Source organism: Filicampus tigris, chromosome 4, assembly GCF_054856515.1.
Source record: "Filicampus tigris isolate MCC_2025a chromosome 4, RoL_Ftig_1.0, whole genome shotgun sequence".
Taxonomy (NCBI): domain Eukaryota; kingdom Metazoa; phylum Chordata; class Actinopteri; order Syngnathiformes; family Syngnathidae; genus Filicampus; species Filicampus tigris.
Window position 1 is genome coordinate 26,020,660 of NC_141220.1, and position 26,779 is coordinate 26,047,438.

The 26,779-nt window shown below is 41.6% G+C and overlaps 1 protein-coding gene across 4 annotated transcripts in view; it reads left to right on the forward strand.

The window, feature by feature from the left end:
- Window positions 1-25,037, forward strand: part of LOC147149147 (DENN domain-containing protein 2A) — a 38,910-nt gene extending 13,873 nt beyond the window's left edge. For all 4 annotated transcript variants that reach the window (XM_086029034.1, XM_086029035.1, XM_086029032.1 and 1 more), the window contains 19 exons: window positions 3,196-3,282; window positions 6,110-7,147; window positions 9,590-9,717; window positions 12,403-12,515; window positions 13,839-14,036; window positions 14,889-14,982; window positions 15,437-15,487; window positions 15,568-15,749; window positions 16,537-16,646; window positions 17,067-17,136; window positions 17,473-17,550; window positions 18,574-18,714; window positions 18,811-18,959; window positions 20,782-20,959; window positions 21,484-21,525; window positions 21,636-21,741; window positions 22,907-23,200; window positions 24,060-24,146; window positions 24,372-25,037. In XM_086029034.1, coding sequence (XP_085885160.1) covers window positions 3,197-3,282; window positions 6,110-7,147; window positions 9,590-9,717; window positions 12,403-12,515; window positions 13,839-14,036; window positions 14,889-14,982; window positions 15,437-15,487; window positions 15,568-15,749; window positions 16,537-16,646; window positions 17,067-17,136; window positions 17,473-17,550; window positions 18,574-18,714; window positions 18,811-18,959; window positions 20,782-20,959; window positions 21,484-21,525; window positions 21,636-21,741; window positions 22,907-23,200; window positions 24,060-24,146; window positions 24,372-24,403 — 3,177 coding nt within the window. In that variant the 5' untranslated portion in view covers window position 3,196 and the 3' untranslated portion in view covers window positions 24,404-25,037. The remainder of the gene's footprint in view (window positions 1-3,195; window positions 3,283-6,109; window positions 7,148-9,589; window positions 9,718-12,402; window positions 12,516-13,838; window positions 14,037-14,888; window positions 14,983-15,436; window positions 15,488-15,567; window positions 15,750-16,536; window positions 16,647-17,066; window positions 17,137-17,472; window positions 17,551-18,573; window positions 18,715-18,810; window positions 18,960-20,781; window positions 20,960-21,483; window positions 21,526-21,635; window positions 21,742-22,906; window positions 23,201-24,059; window positions 24,147-24,371) is intronic.
- The last annotated feature ends 1,742 nt before the right edge of the window (window positions 25,038-26,779 follow it).

A 26,779-nucleotide genomic window follows, 5' to 3' on the forward strand; every position in this document is an offset into this window, starting at 1 on the left:
TTCTCGTTGATGGCGGCTCTTTTCCCGGGGTGCCATTTTGCGCAGCTGCACATTGATGACGATTGTCTTGGACCAATCATCGGCCTGCAAAATATTTACGTCACGTTTTAGAACCGGCCTACTTTTTTTGGACCCACAAAGGAGTACGTCCCCCCAAAAAAAGCGGGTAGAGACGGGTATATTTGTCGGTGGAGACTGAGATTTTACGCCGTAGAGTAGGGTAGGGTAGATACCGTCGGTGGAAACGAGGCTTTTGTTGTTGGTCCAAGTAGGGACTGTTCGTCCTTGACCGAGTTTTGTGATGCAGTCGTTTGATTTGTAAAACGAGCTTTGCCTCAAGGCCACCGATGCCGACGGTCAATAAACAGCATCAACTATTTCTAGAAAGGATCCGCAATGTAAAAGATTGCATTTTTGCACCTTTTAGGGGTTTCACTGTTCTATAAAAACTCCAAAACATGGGTGAGAAGTCAGCCCTTCAATTTTCCACCTTCAGAAATAGTATCAGAACTGTAACAGGGCTGGAACCATTTTTCATGAAATGATGCTGTGCTGAATAGTGAATATTAAGATAACCCGATGACTTTAAAAGTTATGACTTTGTAGGATAACAATAGGTCTTTTGTCAGCGTCACTTTACTGGCTATTTTCCAGACTAGCCAGTAGAAATAATGCCAGTCTAATCTCGGCTGCCAGTTCCACCTCACAGGACTATCAGGATGAAGGGGCTGGATCGTGTCGAGGTCTTTTGGGTTGCTGTTTCCTGTGAAGTTTTTATTGGCCTCAGCAGATGGCTTCCCTAACCCCTCTCTGCATTGTTATGGCGGCCATCTTTCTGGAGGGTAAGAGGGGGGTCACCATAGATAGCCACAGGACGCCGAGCATTCGCTGCCGTTTCCTGAGCAACCGAAAGCTGTAAAACTGGCCAGTCGGATAAATCTGGAGGCACTCCTTGACAGGTTCGAGCAAGTACCGCGAAGCGCCATGCAGAGCGAATGAGTCAAGTCTGAAACTTGTTCAAACTTGATTGTATTTATTGTCAAGTGCATTAAAAAAAAAAAAAAAAAAAAAAAAAACATTTTAAAGGGAAGTCGACCCAAACATATTTTTTTCCACAATATTTTCTATACAGCATCCGGATTAACATTGCGTTTGTGCAATATGAGGAATCCACTGGTTTTTAGCTAGCTCAGGGGGCGGCCATTTTGTCACTTCTCTCAACTGAAGATGACATCGAGGTTGCTCAGGGTTCAGATAACGACCAATCGTCGCTCAGCTTCAGAAAACGGGTGAGCCGTGATTGGTCGTTACCTGAGCAGTTGTGATGTCATTTTCAGTCGACAGAAGTGACAAAATGGCCGCCCCCTGAGATGGCTAAAAAGGGGTGCGTTTTGCTGCTTAACTCATATTCCACAAAATCAATATTAATCAGAATGCCGTGTTTCAACTAGTGGGCCTGCTGGGAACATATTCTTGAAAAAAATATTGGGTTTGGGTTGATTTCCACTTTAATGCTTGAATCTATTGAAATGTGCTTTTTCTGTTTCCCTTTGGGCTCAGGACAGACTGTAAGTGTGTCCTGTTTTTGTAGTGCAACATTATACTTGTATTATTCTTTGCAATATCTTCTTTCCTCTTCAGTTTTGACAACCCTAGTCGCCCCCGCTCCAATTTTCAGTTTCTCCCCATCTTTCAATTGTCCATATGATCATAAAAAAAAAACCTCCAAGGCTCTTTATGCATTCTTTAGGCCCCCCCCCCCCCCCCCCTGTGTGTCCCAGTACATTATTTACGTTATTGATGTCATTTAAGACGGAGAAGGGGAGTGAAAATCAAGTCTTATGTTTCCCTTCAAACATGTGACCTCTGCCCAGCTTACATCTGAAAATGATTTGGGCCTGCAGGCCAGCCAGTGGATGGCTGACGCAAACCCTTGTCCTGGTCTGTGTGTGTGTGTGTGTGTGTGTGTGTGTGTGTGTGTGTGTGTGTGTGTGTGTGTAGGGTGAGGTGGGGGTGCTTGAGCTGAGGGCTCTGACAACGCAGTGAAGAGGTCTTAGTTGAGCCTTAGGCCAAATGAGCTGTGATGTGCTTTAGTGATAGCATCTACTATTTTGACCTAGTTCTAAAACAGAGGCATTGCGCCAAGTTACCATCTGGACTATTTGGAGGCGCAATTTATGGAATTCAACTGTACATAGCATCCATTCCTGATGTCATCATTATGGCGTGTTCAAACGTTTCGTCAAAACAAACTGAAGTGCGGTTTATTCATTGTTGCGGTCCCATTTGTTCAAAATGCTATCATTCATACCTGCGTCTTCACCAATCAAATAGACTGAAACTCACCGGGAAAATTGACGATTACATAGACGGAAAAAAACGGGCTTCCGACTATGCTTAGTCCGCCTATTTCTAAAATTTCCCGTCTATTATCGTTTAGCGCCTACAAAATGGGCGTCCGTCACACAGGCGGTATGCCCAGCTCTGGAAATGATTGCAGGTAGGGCTGGTAAAATGATCACAGACACCGTTCTTTCTTTTTCTTATTTTGGTGTGGACGAGAGTACTGAATGACTAGAGTGAATCCTGCCTTGGACACAAACAATTTAACTGGAAAACCTTTGGTCCGAGAGGAGTATGGAGTGTAGGTCTAGGCAGGGGTGTTTGTAATATGAAAGCCCTGTCAAGCAAAGCAATGTTGTCGCATTTAAAGCCTGACCTACATGTACCGGTATTTTCTTGGGCTTTGTTGACATTTTTTGTCAGACTTAACGCCAGAGTCCGATGCCGGTGCAGCACCAGCCGCAAATTTGATGATCCATGTGGAAGATCTTTTACTGCTCTCCCAACAGGCTCTGGTTTCATCATGCTCTGACAAATGGACCGAATAATAATTTCAAACTGGCAAAGCACTCCCACTCGCACTTGTCTTGGCAGCTCACATCCACAATAAAGTACGCAGGCAATCGCATATTCCTGAAACAGATTAACTTATTTTGTACATCCATGGGAGGTTTAACAACAAAAAAAACTTCAAACCGTACTTTGTCCGTTTGAATGCCTGCCGATCATATACTTTTGTCTTCCCTGCTTGTAATGGATTCAACTCAATTCAATTTTGACTGTGATTTGACGCCTGGTTAACAAACGCTGTGTGTTTATCAACTGTTTTCCTCCTCTTGTCTGCCGATGCAGGATGCCAGCTGCTAGCACAATGACTGGAGGGAGGGCGCTGCTGCTCTGTTCAAACACTGACAACAGTATCTACCAATCAGTCAACGGGTAGGTCTCTCAAGTCATTTTCAGCAGCAATCGTATGAGCGCTGTGTACTCAGGAATTTACACCCTCTGTTCGATAGTTTTATGATGATCATTTGAGGTCGGTGTTCGGGGTGGAGACACTTGATCCACTGGATGCAGAACAGTCGCATACCTCAAAATCTCAATCGGGCTGAGGACAAGAGCTGGGCAGTTGGCCATCTGGTTACTGTTCCTGTCCCCATCCTGTCACTGTCTTAATGGCCTCTTGCCATATGTCATCTTTTGAATGCCCATTAGTGCTGTTTGGATTACAATGAACCGATTTTGTGTTGACAGTAGGGAATGTCTGGAGGAAGAGTTAAATGTTTTCAGATTTGAGCATGCTTTTCTCTCTTGAGGCGTGTCAGTGGATCTAAGCATTCTGCTTTCTTTCTTCCAACAATCAGAAGTCTTTTCCTCCACTCGTTGAGTGTTAGCTCAGCTGCTCCTTTGCGTCCTTCTTTCGTCTTCCCTCCCTTTGCCCTTGATGACCCTCATCGCAATCCTTCTGACAAGTATCGCATATTGCCAGTTTTAACAATTAATGGCCTAGCGTCGGATTTGCGCCGTCTGATCGATGTAGCGAACACCGCCGTAACATCGCCAGGAAGTGTCTGGTGGGCGTTTGAGCATGTTGACTTGGCGTCGTGACATTTGGCTTCCGATTGGCTCTTAGCTAGCGAATCAGCGCACGGGGCAGTGACAGGAAGTGGCAAATGCGGATAAACAGTGAGCGCGCCTTTTGCCTTTGTCTTAGTCTTCTTCCAAGTACAAGAGCGAGGGTTGACAATGTAAACATTTCACAATACTGTGTCAAGAGCGTGAGGGTTTGCGAGTTGATCGTGAGCGAAAAGCATAGCTGAACGCATTGTTTACATTTTTTATAATCCGCCCACGGCCAATAGCGTTGCGGTTGTCTTTTTCTAACCATGAGGAATAGTGACTACCGCCGCTAATGGTATGGAGGGGTATTACATCTGACGCATGCACACGAGCTACTTTAATGGTCAGCGTCGCTGTGTTTTCGTTGCGGCGAATTTTTCCAGCGCGACGTGCGGACGGTCGGCCCGACGCCACTGGGGGTAAGCGTCGGTCCTAGTCGGCCAACGTCGAAGTGGTCTATCTAGGCCTTAAAGTTGCTTGCCTAATCATAAACAAATTTACCTTTATTCAACCCCCCGCAAGCTACTATGTTTTTCCTTGAGTTTTCTGTTTGACCTTCTTTTCCCCCCTCTGTTGCTTGGCCCTTTTTAAAAACTGCTGTTTCAACTGAGGCACATGGAGGGGAGCGAAAACTGGGCACAGGAAAGAAGGAGAGTGAGCCAAACTAATAAAACCAAATGTAATTTGGACTAGGATTACTTGGCTCCATGTATTTGTTGGGCATAGTTTCTTTTAGAGAATCAGTCATTTTGCCCAAGAGATTTCTTCTAGATAGCTCAAACGTCATCCAATTCAAGGCTATGTTTCCTCTGTTTGTTTGAAATTCAGTCATTCTAAGAATGGGCTTTGGGATTTGGGTTGAAAACTCGGTTGGCCTGCCGTAGAAATGATGTACACCTCGCCCACTTCTTTTGTATCGTTTTTGTCTCCTCTCTCATCGACAGACTTAGCTCTGTGTCGAGCTTGTAAACTTTGGCCTTCTAGCAAAGGGTTCAAAGAGTCATGACCTAGTAATCTTTTTTGGACTGACTCACAGGCACCAGATGTCTGCGCTTTTTTGCCTTTTTAACTAGAATTCTTGTTTGCCGTAATAACGTTCAACCAAGTCTGTGGCACCAAATGACACTGCCATTTGTCAAAGCTAGCGTGGGTTTGACAAAGTTTCAAACAAATAAAATTATAGATGCAAAATTCAAATACTTTTTTGCACCATTTTTCACAACAGCCTTACCCTTCTTTAAAAAAAAAAAATAAAAAAATACCCGGGTAGTTTGTATTATCTTATTGACAGACAGACAAACAAACATAACCGCCTGGTCTGGAATGTTTTAGGCCTAAAAGTGTGAATCCAAGCAGGGCTCGTGTACACGTTGTGACCGCCCTCTTGGAATTGCTTTGTTTCTTTGTCGTTATTATTCTTAAGTCAGACAAATGGACATTCTGAGGTGTATGGGTCAAGAGCTAAGAGCTATGTCACTGTTTATGTCGGTTACGTCATTGTTGCACTTCCTTTGTGTGATTGCGTATCGTGTCAAGGAAGGGGCTTTCATCTTGGGGCGTTGGCGGGGGAAGAAAGGCGCAGTCGGGCAGTGCTGAGCCGCGCAGACACACGCTTCTCTTACTGTATGTTTATTGTCTGTTTGTGACTAAAGTCACCTTCCAAAACATGAATGGCTCTCAAGTGGATTACTAGCAAACTGGATAAAATACAGTAAATGTGCATAAGTCAGGACTTGTAGCAAACCGCACTAACACGAGGGCTGTCAACGACTCAGAAACAGCCCGAATTTTGCAGGCTTGTTCCTCCTGGTCGAAATGGTGGGTGGTGGGGGGAAAAATATATCAAGCCCTGGCCAAAAATATACAGGAAGGCCAACTAATTTTAATTTTCCTGTAATTCTGACCATTTCCAGAAGTCCACTCATCCAAGAGAATTTTTTCTGATTGCTCCTAAATTTGAGCGACGACAAACTCGGGCATGGGATACCTAGGGCTGTATTGAAATGTCTACTTTTATTAATATTTCGGTAACTAAATCACCTTTTCAGGGCTTTAACACCGACACCAAATCCTGGATGTACGTTCATTATACGACAGGACACCCAGGCCTCAATGACGTTCACGTATATTTCTGTTGCTTTTCCAGACTCCAGTGCTGCGGCTTGAAAATTGGGGAGACTCCGTCGTCTGTGGTGCCCCAGCGCCAAGAGGTGTGCGGGCTACCAGGGGCCAGACACAAGAGGGACACAACTGTGCACGTCATTCGTCCCATCTCCCCGCCAAACGGCCTGAGGGACGATCCGGGCCCCCCTGGCAGCATGCTGACTCACAGGAGAGCCGCCAGCACCAGTGATCCGAGAACTCCCAGCGTGGAGAACGGACAGTGCGGCAAGCTGAATAAAGGCCAAGCTGGAGTCAAGGCTGCAAGTATCCGCGATAAAATCTCCCAATGGGAGGGCAAAAAAGAGCCTAGCCAAGGAATTCCTATGGACACTTGTCTGCTTAGCACAACACAGAAGGAAATTGAGTCAGTTCGAAAAAAGGAATTCAAACCGCCGGAGGTCCAACGGACGAACAGCAAGAGGTTTGTAAGCTGGGACAGGCAAGACTCAGGAAAGGAAAATGCCGGAAAGCTTGGGGATGTGAGGACTAAATCTCCCGAAGGCCCAACAAACAAGGGCAAAGAAGTCATTCTAGAGCGAGGACTGCGGGCTACTATGGCAACGGAACAACCCCAAGACAAGAAAACAGTTTTAACTCACATTAAGAAACTGGAAAAGGCAACAAAAGAGGTTCAGAGTGGAACATCGCTGGCTTTTCCAGGGAATTACTTCTGCCCACCGTCAAAAGAGGAGCTGGAAGAAACTGAAAAGCGTGCTCATGAACCAATTTTTGGGACTTTCAACATGTCTCGGCCCGTTGGCTCGAGGTGGAGGAAAGAGGGGGATCCGGAGAATGTGTACAGCGAGCCAGGCGCTCCGTCTATTAACCCTTTGCCAAAACCACAGAGAACCTTCCAGCACCACACACCGCCTGCTACCCCAGTTTCAGGGCCCGGCATCTGCAAGGGCAAGAGGACCTTGCCTCCTTTGCCCTCCATTCCCCCTCCACCTCTGCCCACCTGCCCACCTCCCGGAGTTTGCAGGAGACCATGGACGGACAGATCCCACAACAGCAACAACAGGTAAGACGGGATGGAGAACTGAGTATTTTGGACACCAATTAAGTGTCGGGATTGAAGCCCATAACATAGATGAAAAAAGGGAAGTCAACCCAAAAATGTTCTTTGCAATTTTTATGTCCTCCACTAGTCCAAACACAACATTTTGATTAATATTGCATTTGTGGAGTTAAGCAGCCAAATCTTCCCGTTTTTAGCCATCTCAGCCGACTGCCATTTTGTCACTTTTTGTCTACTGAAAATGACATCATAGTTCCTCAGGGCTCAGGTAACGACCAATCACGGCTCACCCGCTTTCTGAAGCTCAGCCAATGAGCCAAAAAAGTACAGACTCTGGAATGTACAAGTACAAGGTAAAAATGCATTTTATTTTACTGTATATAGTACCCACCGGCAAAATGTATAGAATACTTTTGTAAAATATTTTCCTTCTTTTATTAACTTACACAGTTTTTATACTGAGAAGAAAAATCATGTCACAAGAGCTAGATGGAGTTGGCTCAACTTTTATGAAAAAAAAAAAAAAAAAAAAGGGTTCCGACGGCTTTGCTATTGTTGTGAACTAACTGACAAGGATGCTCACCTGTTTTCTGAAGCCGAGCCATGATTGGTTGTTACCTGATCCCTGAGCAACTGTGATGTCATTTTCAGTCGACAGCAAGCGACAAAATGGCCGCCCCCTGGGATGGACAAAAAGGGGTTGATTTCACAACTTTAATCATATTCCACAAACACAATATCAATCAGAATGTTGTGTTTAGACTAGTGGGGCTGCATAGAACACATTATTGTAAGGAACATTTTTGGCGTGACTTCCCCTTTCAAACTCAACCATGCACATAGAGGTGGCATTGGATTAACAGGACCACCGGTATGAGGATACTGCTCAAATCAACATTGTGAAAGACGACTATTTTTTTTTTAGCTTCTGAAGGACTAAAAAATACTTTTTACTACAGAAATGCATGCATTCATTCATATTTATTCCCTCACTTCTGTCATTTCCAGGAAAGCAGTAATCATCATTCCCCTTGTTGTCTGTTAAACAATGCAAATGACTTCCATTCGCCACCGGTATTAGTAATGAAATACACGAGTTGCACAATCCCGCTCTTGGTTCAAAGGCGAAATTGGATGTTTAGATCACCTGTGCGACCCAAATAAACAACGACAATAACATCTCCTAACATCTGCTGGGAAAATCACAAGCACCAAGGCGGTGACGTCACTCAGTTTGTCGATCCCGCAGAATTAGCTCACTGGTTGGATGTGAGGAATGCACACATAACTCATTCCATCTTTTAACGCTTAAATGGGAAGATGTAGCAGTGTGAGCCATGTCAAAGAGAGGCCCCTCGCTTCTTAAAAAAGAAAAAAAAAAAAAAAAGCCTTGGCGAGAAAAGTTCATATGTAAGGCCTTTTTCCACATTGCACATATGTTACCCAGAATTGATTTTGCACAATACGAAATTGTGTATGCAAAAGCCCTCCCCCTCAATGACCTGGATTCTTGTGCACTTGAAGCTTGGCTTGGATGGGTTACATTCCTCGCCGTATGTGGAGGCTGCACTCGCTTCAAGTGTTCTCTCTTGAGTCTTTTGTTTGCTTTCCCAAATGTTTGCAGCTTGAGACCCAAATTGGGAATTTGGCACACCGCGGTTTGGCAATTCCTGATAAAGATCATATTAAAAAAAAAAAAGACTGAAAACGATCTTTTGTGATGGATTTTGTGAATGAAAGGGCTTCAATTTGAAGTAGCCTTTAGAGAAATCTTGAAAAATCCTACATTCAAGCGCTTGTGTGGCGACACAATCTATTCACACACAAAAGAAATAAATCAGCCATGATCCAGTCAAACGAAATAACTTCAGAAGTGATGGATAACATTTATTTTTCAACATCAAACACAATTTAGTGTCACTACTGCGTGCTAACCACTAGCCCATACTGTTGTTGCATTGTACCCTTGGAACACAACTTTTGTTGAGTTAGGTCTCGCAGCTGTTTTTACCTCATTTTTGGGTGCGCAATCCAAAGGTGATTTCAGTTTTTCTCTTATCACGTCAAGTTTTGAGCCATTTTCTTTGAAAATATGAAATAAATGTGTATGTAAATAACTGACCCATTGGGAGCCGCACACACCTCTCACCGCACGGTCTCAAACTGCGACTGCACAAACAAAGTTTGCTGTAGATGAGCCCAGTCGTAATCAGATCTTCTTACTGCAGTCCTATTACAGCTAATCAGCGAAATTGTGCTTATCTGCAGGGTAAGCTGCGGAGAAAAAAAAACTTGACGTGCCAGAAAAAACTGCCAATTTTAATCAGCATAAAAACCTAACTCAACTGATTTTTTTTTTTTTTTTCCAATTGTTCCCCAGTGTTATTATAATAATTCATTTGGTGTTTTTCATAAAAATAATCATGCTTCCTGTCTCCTTTTCAGGAAGTCTTACGAATTTGAGGACCTGATCCAGTCGTCCTCAGACAGCTGCAGAGTTGACTGGTACGCTCAGTCCCGGCTGGGCCTCGCACGCACTTTATCGGAGGAGAATGTCTACGAGGACATCATTGGTAAAAAAACCCAAAAACAAACAAACAAAAAAAATGTGTGATGCATATTAAATGTGTTTCTCTTGCATGTGTGTCACAGAGGGGGGATGAAGCGGAGCAGCCGTGTTTGCTCTGGTTTTAATTTCGAGCCACGCCGCTCTGCTTTTATTAAAAATGAGATGCCAAAACCCGACCTACATTCCTGCCTTATTGTCTGCGGTGTTATCCCAACCCCACCTCGAGCCTGTTTAATATCATAACATATAATGGTGCTGTCGTATGGTCAAAGTTGACCGCTGGGATAGCCGGCAGGAGGCATTTGATTGGCGCGAGAGCCACGGCACATTACTGGAAGTACGTCATTGTCGTTCCCCTTAGAGTTGGCATGAACAGTAATTACTGCTGGTTGGAAATGAAGTAGAATCACTTGAGTTGAATTAGTTTTGAGTGATGATGATGCTGATGATGATGTTCTCTCACCTCATAGGACAATTGTGACCTCCTCCAGGCATGTGTTGAGCAAAAAGATGATTGCCATTGCTTGGAAAATCACAAAAGAATGGTTGCTTTTGTGTGGCGTTTATACAACAGTCCAACTGGGAATCAAAATGGCACCTTGAACCTGCAGGAAGTGGCCTAAATGTTGTGTTCAATAAAACAAACCAAAAAAAACAACTACTGCACTCTAAAAACGAATGAAAGCAAATTGAATTCCAAAAACTAGAATGAAAAATCCCAAACTATTGTAACCCTCGCCATGTTGGAAGCATGGTCGCATTTGGCGAATAAAAAAAACTGTGGCAACACACCTCATGACCTTTTACAAATTATTATGAGAAGTAAAACTGTTTGTGAACGTTTTTTTGCAACCTTTTAGGAACCCCGGGCGAAAGCCCAAATTTGCGACGTTCGCCGCTCAGCGAGAAACGAGCTTTCGGTGGAATTTTTGAGGAGGCTCCAGCGTTGCACTTGATTGTAATGTGCAGGTAGACGATGCGGACGGACGCAGCTTTCTTCAGGAGGCCCTACTTGTAATGTCTTCATGTCTGTCAGTGTTTCCAGATGGAGTGGAAAGCAAGTGTCATCAGTATGCGTATCCTGACACATTCCTGGGAGACTGATGCAAAGCCACATGCGCGCAGCGCGCACGCAAAAACACTCGAGAGATTATTACGCTGCTGAAAAATAGCAGGCTTTTCTCCTTTTAGAAAGGAAAGGACAGGAAAAAAAGGCACTTCAAAAGTCGCACCAAAATGTCGGACGTGAGTGCATGTCGTGATTCAAAGGTATAACTGCGCCTTCTGGCTTTTTCTTTGGCTACTGGAATGCCAGTAGAGAAGAATATACGTCGTCCCTGGTTGTCAATGTTTACTCATTCATTACCAGACTTTTTCAGACCTATTGCGAAATGACCGATAAATGTCACTGGGATAGAATGAGTTTTAATAGCCCGACTTGTCATTTTTATTGTTAAACCGTGCTTTACTTCTTACATTTCAACGCCAATAAGAAAAAGTGCATTACGCCTTTGTAATTTGTCTTTTAAGACTTGCTTCATAGTTTTTTTCAACGAGCGGTGGTTAACTTATTTTTGCACTTGTCATAATGCTCGATGCCACAACTTCCTTTCTGGTCCGATTCGGAGTAAAAGTCAAGCTGGTGTCCGAGATACCGATCTGATACCGATACTTTGTCTCCGATGTTTTGGATGAACGTCACATTACCACAAATAAGCATTTAAAAAAAACAAAAAAAAAAACCATTTAATTGGATATCTGAAGATCAAAATAAAGCAGCTTCAGGCCAAGTACCCTGAAAAAAAAAATAGTTGAATTTATTCCATTTTATTTATTTTATTCAAATACATTTTTTAAGTAGCGATATAGTCCACTCCAAAAAAAATGGATCTAGAGCCAGATGATTTTATTTCGTGCAACCACTTGACGAGTTAAGTCAACAAATGACTTTTTCAGTGTAAATGTTATATATTTTGGCGCTGTGAAAAACACTTATGTCCATTTAATTATTATTATTTTTTTTTACGTTAAGGGGATGTACGCGTTACAGACATCCCATGAACATGAAAATTAAAAAAGACAAAAAAAAAAAGACAAAATTGGACATAGGTGTTTTTCACAGGACAGCAGCGATTTGATATTTGACAATAAATTAGGGGACAAATTCATGCCTCTTAATACTCTGCAGCTTTCCCAATGCAGTGAGCTATGAGCTGTATACAGTAGGTATGACATCATCTATGTGCTGCAAGTGATTCAATATTCTTGGATGATACCATCGCCACATCATTTCCCCCATCTTTGCTTTCCTTTCAACTGACTCTCGCATAAACGTCTCACTTCCAATAACTGTTTGGTCTAAGCAAAGTAATAACTCGCCCGTCCCTGAATGAGACGGACATTCTGTCTTTGGAGTGCTAATCCAATGAGAGCTGGTTATTCTATTACGGGTAGTTAAAATATGAGGCAATAAAAATCAGAAGGAAAATGCTACTTTTGTTGGCTTTCGCGTGGCTGTTTTGAGTCTCCGCGTTGCGGCAATGAGCTGAGTAAGCACGCCGCTATGTCTGCTTGCTCTTTGCACATCTGGAGTTGGAATCGCCTGGCTGATCTGGAAAGATTTTGGGGGTGGCCGTTTTATAAGAGGCTATTTCATAATCTGTGTGCTTCTGTTTTTATTTTCCTAAAGACCCCCCATCCAAGGAGAATCCCTACGAAGACATCGAGCTGGAGAGAAGTTGCCTTGGGAGCAAATGTGTAACACCTGCCTCGTCTTCGCCCATTCCCGACACTCCAACTAAGGTATAAAAAGACTTGGGAATACATCCATTTTCTTTATTGTAAACATATCTTTACTTTCTGGTCCTTACTTTGTCAAAGTAATCTTGTTTTTTTTTTTTCAACCTCCACAAATGGCTGCATGTGAAAATGGTGTGGTAAAGTGAACCGTGAGTGAGACCTTCATTGATTTATTGAGATGTTGGGGTATTAAAAGATGGAAGAAACTGGGATGGCAGCGACACAAATAAAGGAATCTGGTGATTTAGCATTTTTTGTAAGTCAATTCAAAACAATAGTAAAGCCATCGGAACCCATTTTTTTATTGCATAAAAGGTGAGCCAACTCCATCTGGCTCTTGTGACGTGACGTGATTTTTCTTCTCAGTATGAACATTAAAGCGGAAGCCAACCCAAGCATCATTTTTTCAAGAATATGTTCCCAGCAGGCCCACTAGTTGAAACACAGCATTCTGGTTAATTTTGCGTTTGTGGAATATAAGCAGCAAAATGCACTCGTTTTTAGCCATCTCTGGGGGGGCGGCCATTTTGTCTTCTGTCGACTGAAAGTGACATCACAACGGCTCACAACGACCAATCATAGCTGACCTGTTTTCTGAATCTGAGCCGTGATTGGTCCTTGTGAGCAGTTGTGATGTCTAAATTCTTATTAATATCGCGTTTGTGCAATATGAGTTAAGCAGCAAAATCCCCCCGTTTTGGTCCACCTCAAGGGGCGGCCATTTTGCTTCTCGGTGAGATACGACCTTAAAGGCGAGTTAGCAATTCATAAAGTTCATATTCATAAGTATGATCTCCGGAAAAAAAATTCTGGCCCCATCTTGTGCCTCTAATTTGGTTTATAAGAAAACACAGCGTCAGAGGAAAGACAACCAATCAGAGACATAAGCTGTGACTTTTAACACCCCTGCGGTTGTGTAAAAAATATTTCAAATTGATAGTATTTACTGTTTTCTAGGGTAACAAGGTAACGTGCCAGCCCAAGGCTGTACTGATGTCAAGTTGTACTTTTTTTTTTTTTTTTTTTTTTTTTTTTTTTTAAATTATTGTAACCTCCTCTAAGTACAGAGTGTGAGAATTTCTTTCACATCTGGATACATTCTGACCTGGTCACCAGCCAATTGCAGGGACCACATAGACAAACAACAGTTTACACGCACACATTCACACTAATGGTCTGGAGTCTTCATTTAGACTAACATGCATTTCTTTGGAAGCTGGAGCACCAGAACAAAGCTCATGCAAGCTGCCCTGCGAATACTTACTGCTAAAGCGGTTCAATTGATAGCATATCAAGTAGAAGTTTGTACTGTCTGTGTGCCAACAGCTGTGCTCCAAACCTGGCTTCTTCAGGCAGACCTCGGAACGACGGAGTTTCAAACTCTTGGAGTTACGCAAGACCAACAGGGACGCTGGGGTGTCCACACCGTCACGTGCCAGCCCGCCTTCCACGCCCAGCAGCCCCGATGACACCCCCTGTCTCTCCGGGGACCCGTACAACCGGCGGCGGAGGAAAATCCCCAAGGTATCGCCCCATGCTCTGAATTTTTAATCCGGCTTTTCGCAAACTTTTGAAGTCCCTCCTACAGCCCGACAGAGAAGATTTGCCATTTCTTCTTCTGTACGCAGCCTCAAAAACAGATCTTAAGTTTTTTGTAAAATTAAAATCTTCCAAACCAAACTCCTGCAGCGCCTCCTCTGGGTCTTAGACCAAATTGTCACAGTTTGGCGGCCTGCTGCCCTGCTGGGGGGGCTGTTGGTGGTCTTAAAGTGTACAATTGTCCCTCGCCATATCGCAGTATCACTGTATAATTTCATATTGCAGATTTTGCCAATGCCTCAGGATTTTGCGGTCATCGTCTTTCCACACAAAACTGCTACTGCAGCAACAAGCGCAAGCCAGGAGGAAAGAATGCGTAAGAGCCAGAAAATGACCAAAGTTTGGGAACATTTCATGCTTAAGTTCTGCAAAGCAGAACTGTCGTACACAACTGCATGTCTACAGTAATCTAAACACTGTGAGGTATTTTAACATGGCATATCAGTTAGCGAGAATGAATTGTAATCCCTCCATAGGTTATCAAAGATAAACACAAACCAGACCCCGCCCTTTAAAGTCATATACATTCAAAGTCACAGAACCTAAAGTGTAGAACGTGAGGATGGTGTCCCTCAAAAATCATACCTGCACCTCGCATGCGTATTTTGCACTGTTATTATGTGTAAAGCTCGAATAATAACATTTGTATGTCAGATTCCCAATACAGTTTTGGAATCCCTGCCTTGGAGTCTTAATTGAAATCATGAGTTGGCGCCTGAGAGACTTTTGTTTATTAGATCAAGTAGTCAAAAGGTTCATTTTATTTACCTCCTCCAGATGGTGATGAAAATCAATGGTATCTTCGAGGCTCGGAGAGGGAAAAAGCGCATGAAGAAGGTGTCGCAGTCCACGGAGTCCAGTTCAGGGAGAGGTGAGGCATTACTGAAAGAGGAAGTCAGCCCAAACATATTTTTTTTCAACAGTATGTTCTATGCTGACCCACTAGTTGAAGCGAGGCTTTCTGATTCATATTGCGTTTGTGGAAAATGAGAAATCCACCCGTTTTTTGCCATCTCAGAGGCCGGCCATTTTGTCCGCTCATCTGCTCTCTGAGCCACGATTGGTCGTTATCTGAGCCCTGAGCAACTGTGATGTCATTTTCAGTCGACAGAAGTGACAAAACGGCCGCCCTCTGAGATGGACATAAACAGGTGGATTTTGCTGCTCAACTCATATTCCACAAACGCAATATTAATCAGAATGCCGTGTTTCAACAAGCGGACCTGCATGGAACATATTCTTGAAAGAAATATGTTTGAGTTGAGTTCACTTTAAAAGGTTTTTTTTGTGGGGGAGCCATTTCATGTTATCTGTTATTGATGTAGTGACCGACGAGAACAGCGAGTCAGAAAGCGACACAGAGGAAAAACTAAAAGGTGAGACGTAACACTCCTATGTTAGTGCGGAAAAGACATGGACGTCTTTTGTATCTCATGTGTTTTTTGCTGTCCTGTAGCTCATAGCCAGAGGCTGGTGTCAGTCCAGTCCATGCTGAGACAGACGGGGCGGTACCGGACCTTGGACAGGGACCTGATGGAGGACAGAAAACTCTTTGAGTATTTCATTGTGGTGGCCCTCCACAAAACCAAAGCTGGAGTTCCTTATCTGCCGGAAGTCACGCAGCAGTTCCCTCTCAAAGTAAACAGACATTATTTTCTTAAACCAAACATACAAGCGTAATTTTAGCCATTTAGACGCCTAAAACGATTTTTGTAAAGTAACCACTAGCATGTATTTTCAATGTCTGCTCTTAGATTTGAGACAAACCCATTTGTTGTAGATTCTGATATATATATACAGTATATATATATATATTTATATATACTATTTATAATATTCCTGAACATGGAAAAATTATTTACTTGCTTGTAATTTTGTTATTCAGTAACACTGGTTTATGAAAACATACTACTACAATCAAATCAAATCAAATTTTATTTATATAGCACTTTTCACAAATAAAAATGCAACTCAGTGCTGACTGAATAACTACTACTATTACTAATGGTAAAAAGTGTTACAAAAATTAAAAAAAAATATTCCTACAAATGTTACTAATATGAAAACATTTTTTTTACTTTTAAAGTGATTTCAAAAAAATGTTTTATATTAAAAAAGGACAAAGAATAAAAATGCTATACTGAACATCAAACAATTTGCTGAAGCTCCCTCAAAAGTTCTATAAAAAACATTTACAAATAATAATGATTTGTTCTTATATCCTTTGAATAATTTGACCCACACCTGCCAGTTTATGACACCTGGCAGATATTTTTCTATGGGGGAAAAAAAAAAATGCTGAACCGCAACCGTTTGGTGCAGTAACTTGCATTGGCAGTGAAACCGCTTATCAAAAAAGACTGATGCTTTTACTAGCGCTCTTGGAGAAAATATAATGATAACGTTGTTGTGTTTTCCAATCCAGCTTGAACGAAGCTTCAAATTCATGCGGGAGACAGAGGACCAGCTGAAGGTCATCCCTCAGTTCTGCTTCCCCGACGCCAAAGACTGGGCACCTGTCGACAACTTCCCCAGGTCGGTCATGGCGTGCAGCATTGTGCGCTGTTAGCGTGGACGCTAATAGCAACTGGTTAAAATACAATCTGGAAATGACCTGCACCTTGTTTAAAGGTTGAAGCTCTGAAAAGTTTTCAAATGATTACAAAGGGGGATAATGAATTTGGAACAACACGTTTTCTTTCTGGGAGGTTACAATTCACAATGCTCAAGGCTCACATTGTCCCGAGACAGGCCCAGACGGCCGTGGCTAATAATTAGCTGGAAGTAAATGATACATGGGTGAAGAGGTCACACAGATCCACAAAGCAACAGATTAGGTCATCTGAGAACGAACACTTGTCAGGATAGTACCAGTACACAAAATGTATGTGTTAAAAAATGCTTTAAATAAGTCCTATAAAATGTGTTGTTTTGTTTTTTTTTCCATATCTAAAGTGAGACATTTTCATTTGTGCTGACCGGCGAGGATGGAAGTCGTCGATTTGGCTACTGCAGAAGATTACTGGTACGTACTAAAATTATCTCGCTAACTTTGTCCAATTGATACACAATTTGACTACTCCGCACTAGCAGGCTAAGATTTTCTTTCCCTAAAATTAGACTATTAAGGAATAAAAGTTCAATTCGGAAGTAGTCTGAAATGATGCCAAAGACGAATTTATATGTCTTTTCACAGTCCAGTCATTCAATCCCAGGAATTTATTTATATTTTTTTTGTCAAATTATTTATCGGGTAAAAGAGGGTCTGAAAAAGTCTGGCAGCGAATGAGTTCAATCGGAAACATAAATGGCTCTATTTTGTTTTATTTTTGCTAACAGTCTCCCTCCTTTTTCTCTACAGCCCAGCGGTAAAGGCCGGCGGCTCCCCGAGGTCTACTGCATCGTCAGCCGGTTGGGCTGCTTCGACCTCTTCTCTAAGGTACAGTCCGAGGGTTAGGGCAGCGCACATAAGAAAACCCCAAAATGCTTTAACATACAAGCGGCGATGGTAAAAGAGAACCAGCATGACCACCTTCTGCGCCCACAGAGCCACACCCACCCCCGTGTGCGGTCTTGTTCCCTGGCTAGCCTTGTAGCTCCGGCTCCATCATTGAGACGCACATGTGTGTGTGTGTGTGTGTGTGTGTGTTCAGCTGCTGTGGTTACTGCAGTGCAAATGAAAGATTTACAGGCATTTCCACTTCAAAATGTGGGTTTACGCACACCATTGCTGAATTAAAGAGGCGAGCAAATACGTCCTTGAAGTGGTCCTCCTTTGCCCTCAGCTTTGTTGAAACTACCGCGACCACTTAATGATGAATACGGCTTATGATATCACATTTAATTGTGCTGTTAACCATTGCAAATGTCATTTGGAAAGTGTGACAAGGCACTTCATTGAACTAAATGGAAATGCCATTAATCTTTTCCAGAAACGGCAACAAACATTTATTAAATCATTTTACAATAAATAAATAAAGGTCATCGGTTTGAGTCTTGTCCAGTGACGGTGCCTTTTTATTAGTCATAATTTAGCTTGGCGCCTTCAGGTGAGAATGGGCACTGTGCCCCCCCCTTGGAGAATGCCACCCAGGGCGGCTGCACAAAAAAAAAAAAAAAACGCCGCTGGTGCATCATGATTTCATGCTTTAATTCATTCATTGTGATGTCATTTTCAGTCGACAGAAGTGACAAAACGGGGTGCATTTTGCAATATGAATCAGAATGCCGTGTTTCAACGAGTGGGCCTGCTGGAAACATATTCTTGAAAAAAAATGTTTGGGTTGACTTTTCACTTTCAATCTTGTTCAATTACATTGTCCCAACTTTTTTTTTTTTTTTTCTGAAAATAACAACCATTACGTAGGTTCCAGGCGCCGCCGTGACCGTGAATTGGAGACGCTGCATAGAAAACGGATGATCTTTGCGAACACAAATACGCACTGTAAATGCATGTTGTCAGATCCTGGACGAGGTGGAGAAGAGGAGAGCCATCTCGCCTGCGCTGGTGCAGCCCTTCATGAGAGGCATCATGGAGGCTCCTTTTCCTGCTCCGGGAAGGACCATCAGTGTCAAAAACTTCCTCCCTGGCTCTGGGACAGAGGTGAAATGCAGTCAGTTGGCGTTTTATTTTTTATTTTATTTTTTCGCCACCATCTTCACATCCACTTTTCACCTCCCCCTGTCACCACGGCCGCAGGTGATCGAGCTGTGTCGGCCGTCCGATTCTCGTCTGGAACATGTCGACTTTGAGTGTCTCTTCTCCTCGTTGAGTCTGCGCCTGCTCCTGCGAGTGTTCGCCTCCCTGCTTCTTGAGCGCCGGGTCATATTTACTGCAGACAAGCTCAGGTTGGCCTCAGTTCTTTAATACCTAGCGGCCATGCTTTAGCATTAGCCATAACTTGGGCATTCGCAAATGAATGATGTCATTATTTAAAAAAAAAAAAAAAAAAAGCATACCTACCAGTGATGGATGGGCAACAGAGGGCGCCAACAATGTATAGGGAAAGGGACGGCAGGATCCCAAAAATGTTTGAGATCCCCGTGTTAGCGTATCTGTTTTACTGAAGAACGGCGCTAGATTCTTCACAAGCAGACAAACAAATCCTAAAGAAAGTAAAAAGTGTGAGAGGAAGGAACGCCGCTGTGTTATGCGGTCGCCTGGGGAACAACGGCGTCTCCTTTGGAAAACTGTCATGGCTGCCAGAGCAGAAAGAGTCTCGCGGCCACACAACTCGCTAAAGCTTTTAAAAGTCTGCCGCCATTATATTAGCACAGTGGCCCCAAGCTGTGCCACACCTGGTTCAGCTTCAGTGGCAGCAGCCATTGAATCAGGATTTAATGACAACAACATGTGCCCCGTGCTTGAGCTTTGATGAACGCACATTGATAAATAGCAGTCTTGTAATATCAAGCCTCTGGAGAGGAGGATTAGGGCCACATAGGAATGCAAAATATACAATTTAGTATACGAAAATAATATAGGGGAGGATGTTCCTTAAAAAGAGCTGCATATTGTGTAGAATTACTTTTATTTGGTTTTGTTGTTACTTTTAGAAGCCTTTAGTCCTTTTTTGTTTTTTGGGGGGGGGGTGACATGTCTTCCAATTATTTTCATTTTTCCAGAAAGAAAATGTTTTGGGTGATTGAATTGTATTTTTTTTTCTTGAGGGAAAAGTCATAATCTTAAAACAATAATGGCATATTTTAGGACAAAAGAACATTTGAGAAATCTTATGAGATATAAATTGTATTTTTTTTCGAATTAAGCAGTTTTTCTTTTCTTGAGAAAAGATATTATTGTATGACAAAAAGTTTATATATTATATTTTTCCAAGAAAAATGTTGGGATCATCTGAACATATAGAAAAAAAAAGTGTTCCAAATATAAAGAACAAGGTTTTTATGTACAAAAAATATTATTCTTAGAAGAAAGAAATACCTTCTGAGAATACATTTTTTTCAAGAGGTAAAAGGCTTATTTTACAAGGTTTAAAAATAATCCAATACTGAATCGATGTTTTAATGGTTCACTTAATAACATTTCTCGTTAATCTGGTAAATTCCAACAAAAAAAAAAGTTCTTCTCACAAGATTCCAACTTATTTTGATCTTGCACCAAATATCACTTTTGACTGAAAAAAGATGACTTAGTTCTCCTTAGATTCTGACTTTTCTCTGTGTATCAGTGCCGGTGCATATTTTCATCAACTAGCGAGTGGAAACTTGGTCTCATCGATCGATTTTTTTTTTTTAATGAATTAAATGTGAGCAGATGAAGCGAGCTCTGTGCTGTTGGGCCTTTTTTTTTTTCCAGTGCAGCATTCCACTCATGCTAACAGTGCATATTTCCACACTTTTTTTTTTTTTTTTACCTCCACGGCGAGAGTGCACTCACCCAAGGTAGTCTAGTGCTATCTAGTGGCAGAATCGTGCAATTGCGCTGGTCTTTTGTCCATCCATCCACGCTTGTCATTCATTATCCGGATTAAAATTAAAAGCTTCTTTTAGCACACAATGGCATACAAAACATAAATAAATACATGTGCAACTGTAACTTTGGAAAACACACCATAAATTGATAATATCCTGAATGATATCGTGTCACGGCCGTGTTTACTATCATATATGTGACATAGCATTTATATGGTTCCCTGTTGTGTCTTGGCAGCACCTTGTCACAGTGTTGCCACGCTGTGGTGGCTCTCCTCTACCCGTTCACCTGGCAACACACGTATATTCCCGTGCTGCCGCCTTCCATGTTGGACATCGTGTGCACCCCGACCCCTTTCATCGTCGGGCTGCTCTCCAGCTCGCTGTCTCGACTAAAAGAGCTTCCAATAGAGGAGGTAAGAACAGAGAACACGGAGGTATTTTTTCATTTATTTCTTTATTTATTTTAGTTTCGCCATTAGCTACAGAAAATAGCATCACTTGTATCAGTGAAAGTGGTTCGATGGCTTCCTCTAGTGGTACAAGAATGATCACTGAATTCAAGCTCCACTCTTTTAACTAGTACAGGACATTTGTTTAGTACACTTCAGTTGTGTTTAACTTTAAGGTACAATACATTTGCAGGTAATGTTTTAAAACATTTATTTTGGTTCCATTTTTACTCAGCTTAAATGTATACATTTTAATGTGATGATTATTGTCAGTGTTGATATTCCAATTGTGCATAATGTTGTAGTGGCTTATTATAATAATAATAATAATAATAATGATAATAATAATAATAATAATAATAATAATAATAATACAAACCCTTTGTAAGAGTAGCACTTTTAATGGTGGTCATGATGGTGGTACTCGGACAGCATTTAGGTGGTAGATGGTGTAAAAGGTATAATAACCACTAACCTATTTTTCTCAGGTCCTGGTGGTGGACCTCGGCAACAGCCGCTTCCTACGACAGGTAGCGTACATAAAGACACAGCGGCCTGATTGTGTTCATAACTGGTTGGAGCAGGTTTTTTTTTTTCTTCTTCTAAATTGCATTTGGTGTTCATTTTTTCTCCCTCACAGATGGACGACGAGGACTCCATTCTCCCCCACAAGCTGCAGGCAGCTCTGGAACATGTACTGGAGAAGAGGAGGGAGCTGGCCTCGGACAAAGGAGACCTGCTCAGTGGTGACCATTTATCCTTCATCTTCTTCAGTACGGAACGGTTAAAATGGTGGCGGGTGAAGTGTGGAGTAAGGTTCCCAAAGCTAGCAAAGTTGACGCTTGAGTAATTCTGCATCCCCATACTTTTGCTATGCTCATATGAATCGGAATCAGTAGCCTGGACTTAATTTATTGTGTTACAGTTTGTTTGTGCATGTGAAGAGATTTAGCTCTGAGCCTCAGGTGCAGGTAGGATTTATTCTTCATGGAATTCTACCCACTGAATTTGATATAATGAAAATACTGATACTGTATGAAAAAAGGTCATCGCTAACCTAGACTGGTGGAATGAGGTTCCCAAGGCTGGTCAAGTTAGCGCTTCGATTCTTCTACATCCCCATACTTTTGCTAATTGTGTTACTTTGCTTGTGCATGCAAATGTGGAAAAAGTTTAGCTCTGAGCCTCAGGTGGTGGAATTATTATTATTTTTTTTTTTAAGAAGAAGAAGCTTCATGAAATTCTGCCTTCTGAAAATGATATAACATTCTTGAGTCATATCTAACATTAGCACATGGGTGGAATGAGCTTCCACTAAAGTTAAAGTTAGCGAAAGTTAGCGTTTCCATCCATATTCATCCCCATCATTTTGGCATGGTCATATTTCTCGACAGCAATCAGTAGGGTGCGTTAGTTATCTTGTGAATGTGTAGCTGTTTAGCTCTGAACCTCAAGCGATGGCAGGATTTCATCTTTTGGGAAGAAACTTAATTGACATTCTGCCCTCTAAAAACCATATGAAATATTTGTGTGAAAAAAGTCATCGCTAATTCCAAAAGAGTGGTGGAATGAGGAAGCCTAGGCTGACAAAGTTAGCACTGCAAAACCTCCTGTAATTTTAGTATGCTGACATTTCTCTAGGCTGGACTTACTCGGTGTTACACTTAGCGTTTGCATGTGAATGTGAAGATCTGAACTTCAAGAGGTGGAAGTATTTCATTTCTTTTTGGAAGAAGGTTTGTGAAAATTCTGCCCACTGAAAATGAAAATATATCTATGTCTGTTTTTGGATGGAAGAATCATACCTAATACAAACTGACAGGTAGAATGAGGTTACATAGGCTGCCAAAGTTAGCACTCTTTTCTTCCGCATATTCCACTTTCCAATTGAGCTCTTTTCCCTTTTGGCAGACTCCAGCTCCCTCAGCACAGTGGCGTCGGAGGCATTTGTGCGCTTCTTCGTGGAAATGGTCGGCCATTATTCGCTCTTCATGGGCGGGTCGGAGCGTGATGACGAGTCGTCCTTCTCGTCTCCCATTTCGCCAAGTCCCTCCTCATCCTCCTGCGCCGCATCTTTTCAACGGGAGGCCTTTCGCAAGGCGGTCACCTCCAAGAGTTTGAGGAGGTTCCTGGAGGTGTTCATGGAGACACAGATGTTTACAGGTTTCATCCAGGAGAGGGAGCTGCGCAGACAGGGCCTTAGAGGTACTGTAAAAAAAAAAAAAAAAAAAAATGAATGCCAACTTATCAACACTGACTAGTGGAATGGAACCAGGTTCCCTAGATTGGCAAAGTTAGCATAGCTTTAGTGTTAGCTTATGCATTTTAATGTGAAGATGTTTAGCTCAAAAGTTAGTGGTAGAATGTAATCTCCTTTTAGAATAAGATTCCTGGGATTCTTCCCTGTAAAGTTAATATTTAGAAAAAAAAAAAAATATATATATATATATATACTATCCAATGCATAAATTATACTGATAACAGACTGACAAGATGGAGTTAGGTTCCCTAGGATGATGAAATTAGTGTGTTAGTACTTCTGCATCAACTCAGTTTAGGAATGCACATCTTTGTCAAAAAAGGAATCCGTATATTGTAAACTTTTCACAGACTGATGGAATGGAATGAGGTTCCCTAGGATGGCAAATTTAGAGCACCAATACTACTGCTTTCCCCGTCATTTTTGGTATGCTTGTGTTCGTCAACAAGGAAAAGGCCCACTTTGTTTTTTAGCTAGTTTGGTGGCAGAATTGAATCTTTGCTTGAAATAAAGGTCAAGGAATTCTGCCCTGTAAAATCCGTTTCTGACAACGTGTTGTAATAATCCTAATACCGAAACAGACGAGATGGACAGAATGGAGTGTGGTTCCCAAGGCTTTAAAGTTTTTGCGGCAGTCCTGCTGTGTATCCCTGCGATTTTGCAATGCTCATATTTGTAGATAAGAATCAGATAGTTTATTGTGTTAGTTAGCTTGTGAATGTGTTTAGCTCTGAGCCTCGGGTTAGTTTTCTAAGTCTTTTCTTGACGCAAAACCTGATCAGTTGTGTCCTTCCCTTCCTTCAGGTTTGTTTGAGGTGCGAGCGCAGGAGTATCTTGATTCATTACCTGGCAGTGAACAGCGAGGAGTCAACAAGTTCTTAAAAGGCTTAGGTGAGATTTGTACTCCTTCAAAATGGGGTCACCCCCGGGCTCCGTGAGCTGTGGCTTGGGGTTCCACAAAATAGTCTGCAATATCGCATCATAAAAAAAAAGATTATATACGGTATATAAAACGTCTCCTCTGGACCCGAAAGCTTTGAGAAGCTCTGTTATATTGTTGCACTTTTTTTCCCTCATATTCCATTTATTGTTTTTTTTTTTTTTTTTTTTTTTAAGGGAACAAGATGAAATTCCTCTCCAAGAAGTGACGCTTGCAAACGTGATGATGAAAGAAGGAAGATAAAATGAGTAGCTTTCGAATGAAAGGAAAGTTGAATCAACTCATCGCAAGTTGCGTGTGAACTCCGACCCCAGATGCGCTTTCAGTGTAAAGCAAAGCACAGTGTAAATACTTCAGGAACCTTCCGGACAACTCATGCATTCCAACTATTTCCGATAGAAGTTTTGACGCGACTACAACTTCTTCTTCAACAGGAGGCTTCAGGTTAATTTATATTCTTTGTTGTTGTTTTTTTAAGTAAATGTAATCTCCTTTGTGTGTGTATGTGTGTGTAAATGAATCTCCTGTAGTTTGTTCATAGGCTTTATTTAACAAGATCTAGACTCGGTTTGTTGGGTGTACGTACAGTACCACTCTTTGGGAGTAAATGAACAGTTTTGTACGTTTATCATCAGAGTAGGGATGAGCACCAAATGAAAGGCAGAGGTGGAAAATGTGAAAACGAGCAGAAAATGAATGTGAACGCGTCTGTCGAGTGTCAAAAGGTTTGATGGAGTAAGGTGTGAGGATGACGCGCGGTTGTGTGGGAGGTCAATCAGTATCTATAGGTTTGCCTTAACCTTTTGAGAATGGAACTTTATAAATAAAGTTGTGAATTTGTATTTGATGGATAACACTTTGATTTGGTCTGCAGTGTTATTACGTTTGAAGCAGGGTACACACGTTCTGATTTTTACACTGTGAGACAACACAAGACAAGGGGGGGAAAATACATTTAAAGTGCCTCCGATGAACCCCAAATAAATTTCAGATGTGCTAGAAGGCCTTTTCCTGACTTTTGTTTTCGCTTAGATTGACGTCCAGCTCATGTTAATGTCACTGTTGACATTCACAAATGGAATTTTAATTCCATTGGGTTGTACATGTTATTCATTGTAAAAGTTTTGAAATGATTTATCTTGGTCAATTTTTCATTATCACAAAAACCTGGCATTTGAACCAGGGGTGTGTCGACTTTTTCTATCAGTGATTCAGAATGCAGACTTAAAACAGACATTCGTTTTGGTTGTTTGCCTCAGCTTTCAATAACTGTCAACAAATCCTCTATTCGACACATGACGTGGTTTCCATACTGATCTTAAAGCGGGATTACACATCTGCGTACATGATGTAACATCATTTAAATCTGCTGGACGTCCTGATCTCAGATCAGTGATCTCAATGACCCAGATGATCGACTCTGTATACTTTTGGAGCGCAGGGCAGTAGTTCCTACTATCGCCACTAGGAGGTCTCAGTAGTTCACGCAATTTGCACACGCATGTCCTGTGAGGGAAAAGTATACTTAATACATAGAGTATGTTTAAAAATAGTAATATGGGAAATTATGCTTAAGAAACAAAAGGGAGTGGATTTTTAGAGAAAAAAAATCAGTGCCTGAAATGCATCGAAAGCCCATTGAAATATTTTTTTCTTCTAAAGTTAAGGTTGTCTGGAAAAGAAATCATACTACTTGTATGAAAATCGCGACTCAGTATTGACATAAATTTGTCCAACACTGTTTATATGTTTATTTATATTTATGTGAATGCTTGACTTTCAAGATGAATCCAAATGAATACTGTATATTTTTTTACACCGTGTCAACGTTAATGCTCATAGTTTTTCACATGGTAAACGAACTTAAACGTTTTGACACATCTTATGAGTAATTTTAATGCTTGACTTTTGGCATTCAACATCGCTGACAATTCTTGAGTGTCTTCATTCACAAAACAATAAAATAGTATTAGTTTGAATGGTTGACTCACCATTAACCCTCTCAGGCTCAGTTTAAGTTTTAGTAATAGTTTGGTAGTACTTCTGAGTAAAAAAAAAAGGCTCATATAATATGAATGTATTAATTAGGGGATTAGCAGTTAGTTGTTGTGAATCTGCAACACAATTAACAACAATGTACATAAACAATCATCAGCAGCCATGAATATCTCCCAGCATTCTCACAATAACTATTTTTGACATAGTGGATGGCAGCGTTCACACAATAATAGCAGACGTAATATTAGCATGAATGGTTGACTCAGCATTAACGCAATGCATGTTGATGTATTGACTTTTTATCCTAACAAAAATTAAAACGGTCAATAGCATAGCACACAATTTTGAGTCACTGCATGTTTGAATGCTTGACTTTCAGCGTTGTGTTCATTCTAAGAGTCAATTATTCACATTACTAATATGTTTGTATGGTTTTTTTTTTTAAGAGGGTATAAACGCTGGCATCCACATTGACTCAATAATAAGCGCATAATATCACGAACCATATTTTGGCCACATTAGTGCGAATGTTTGACTCTCACCATTGATACAATGAAACTGGCCGCCTGCCTCCCCTCCCGACCCC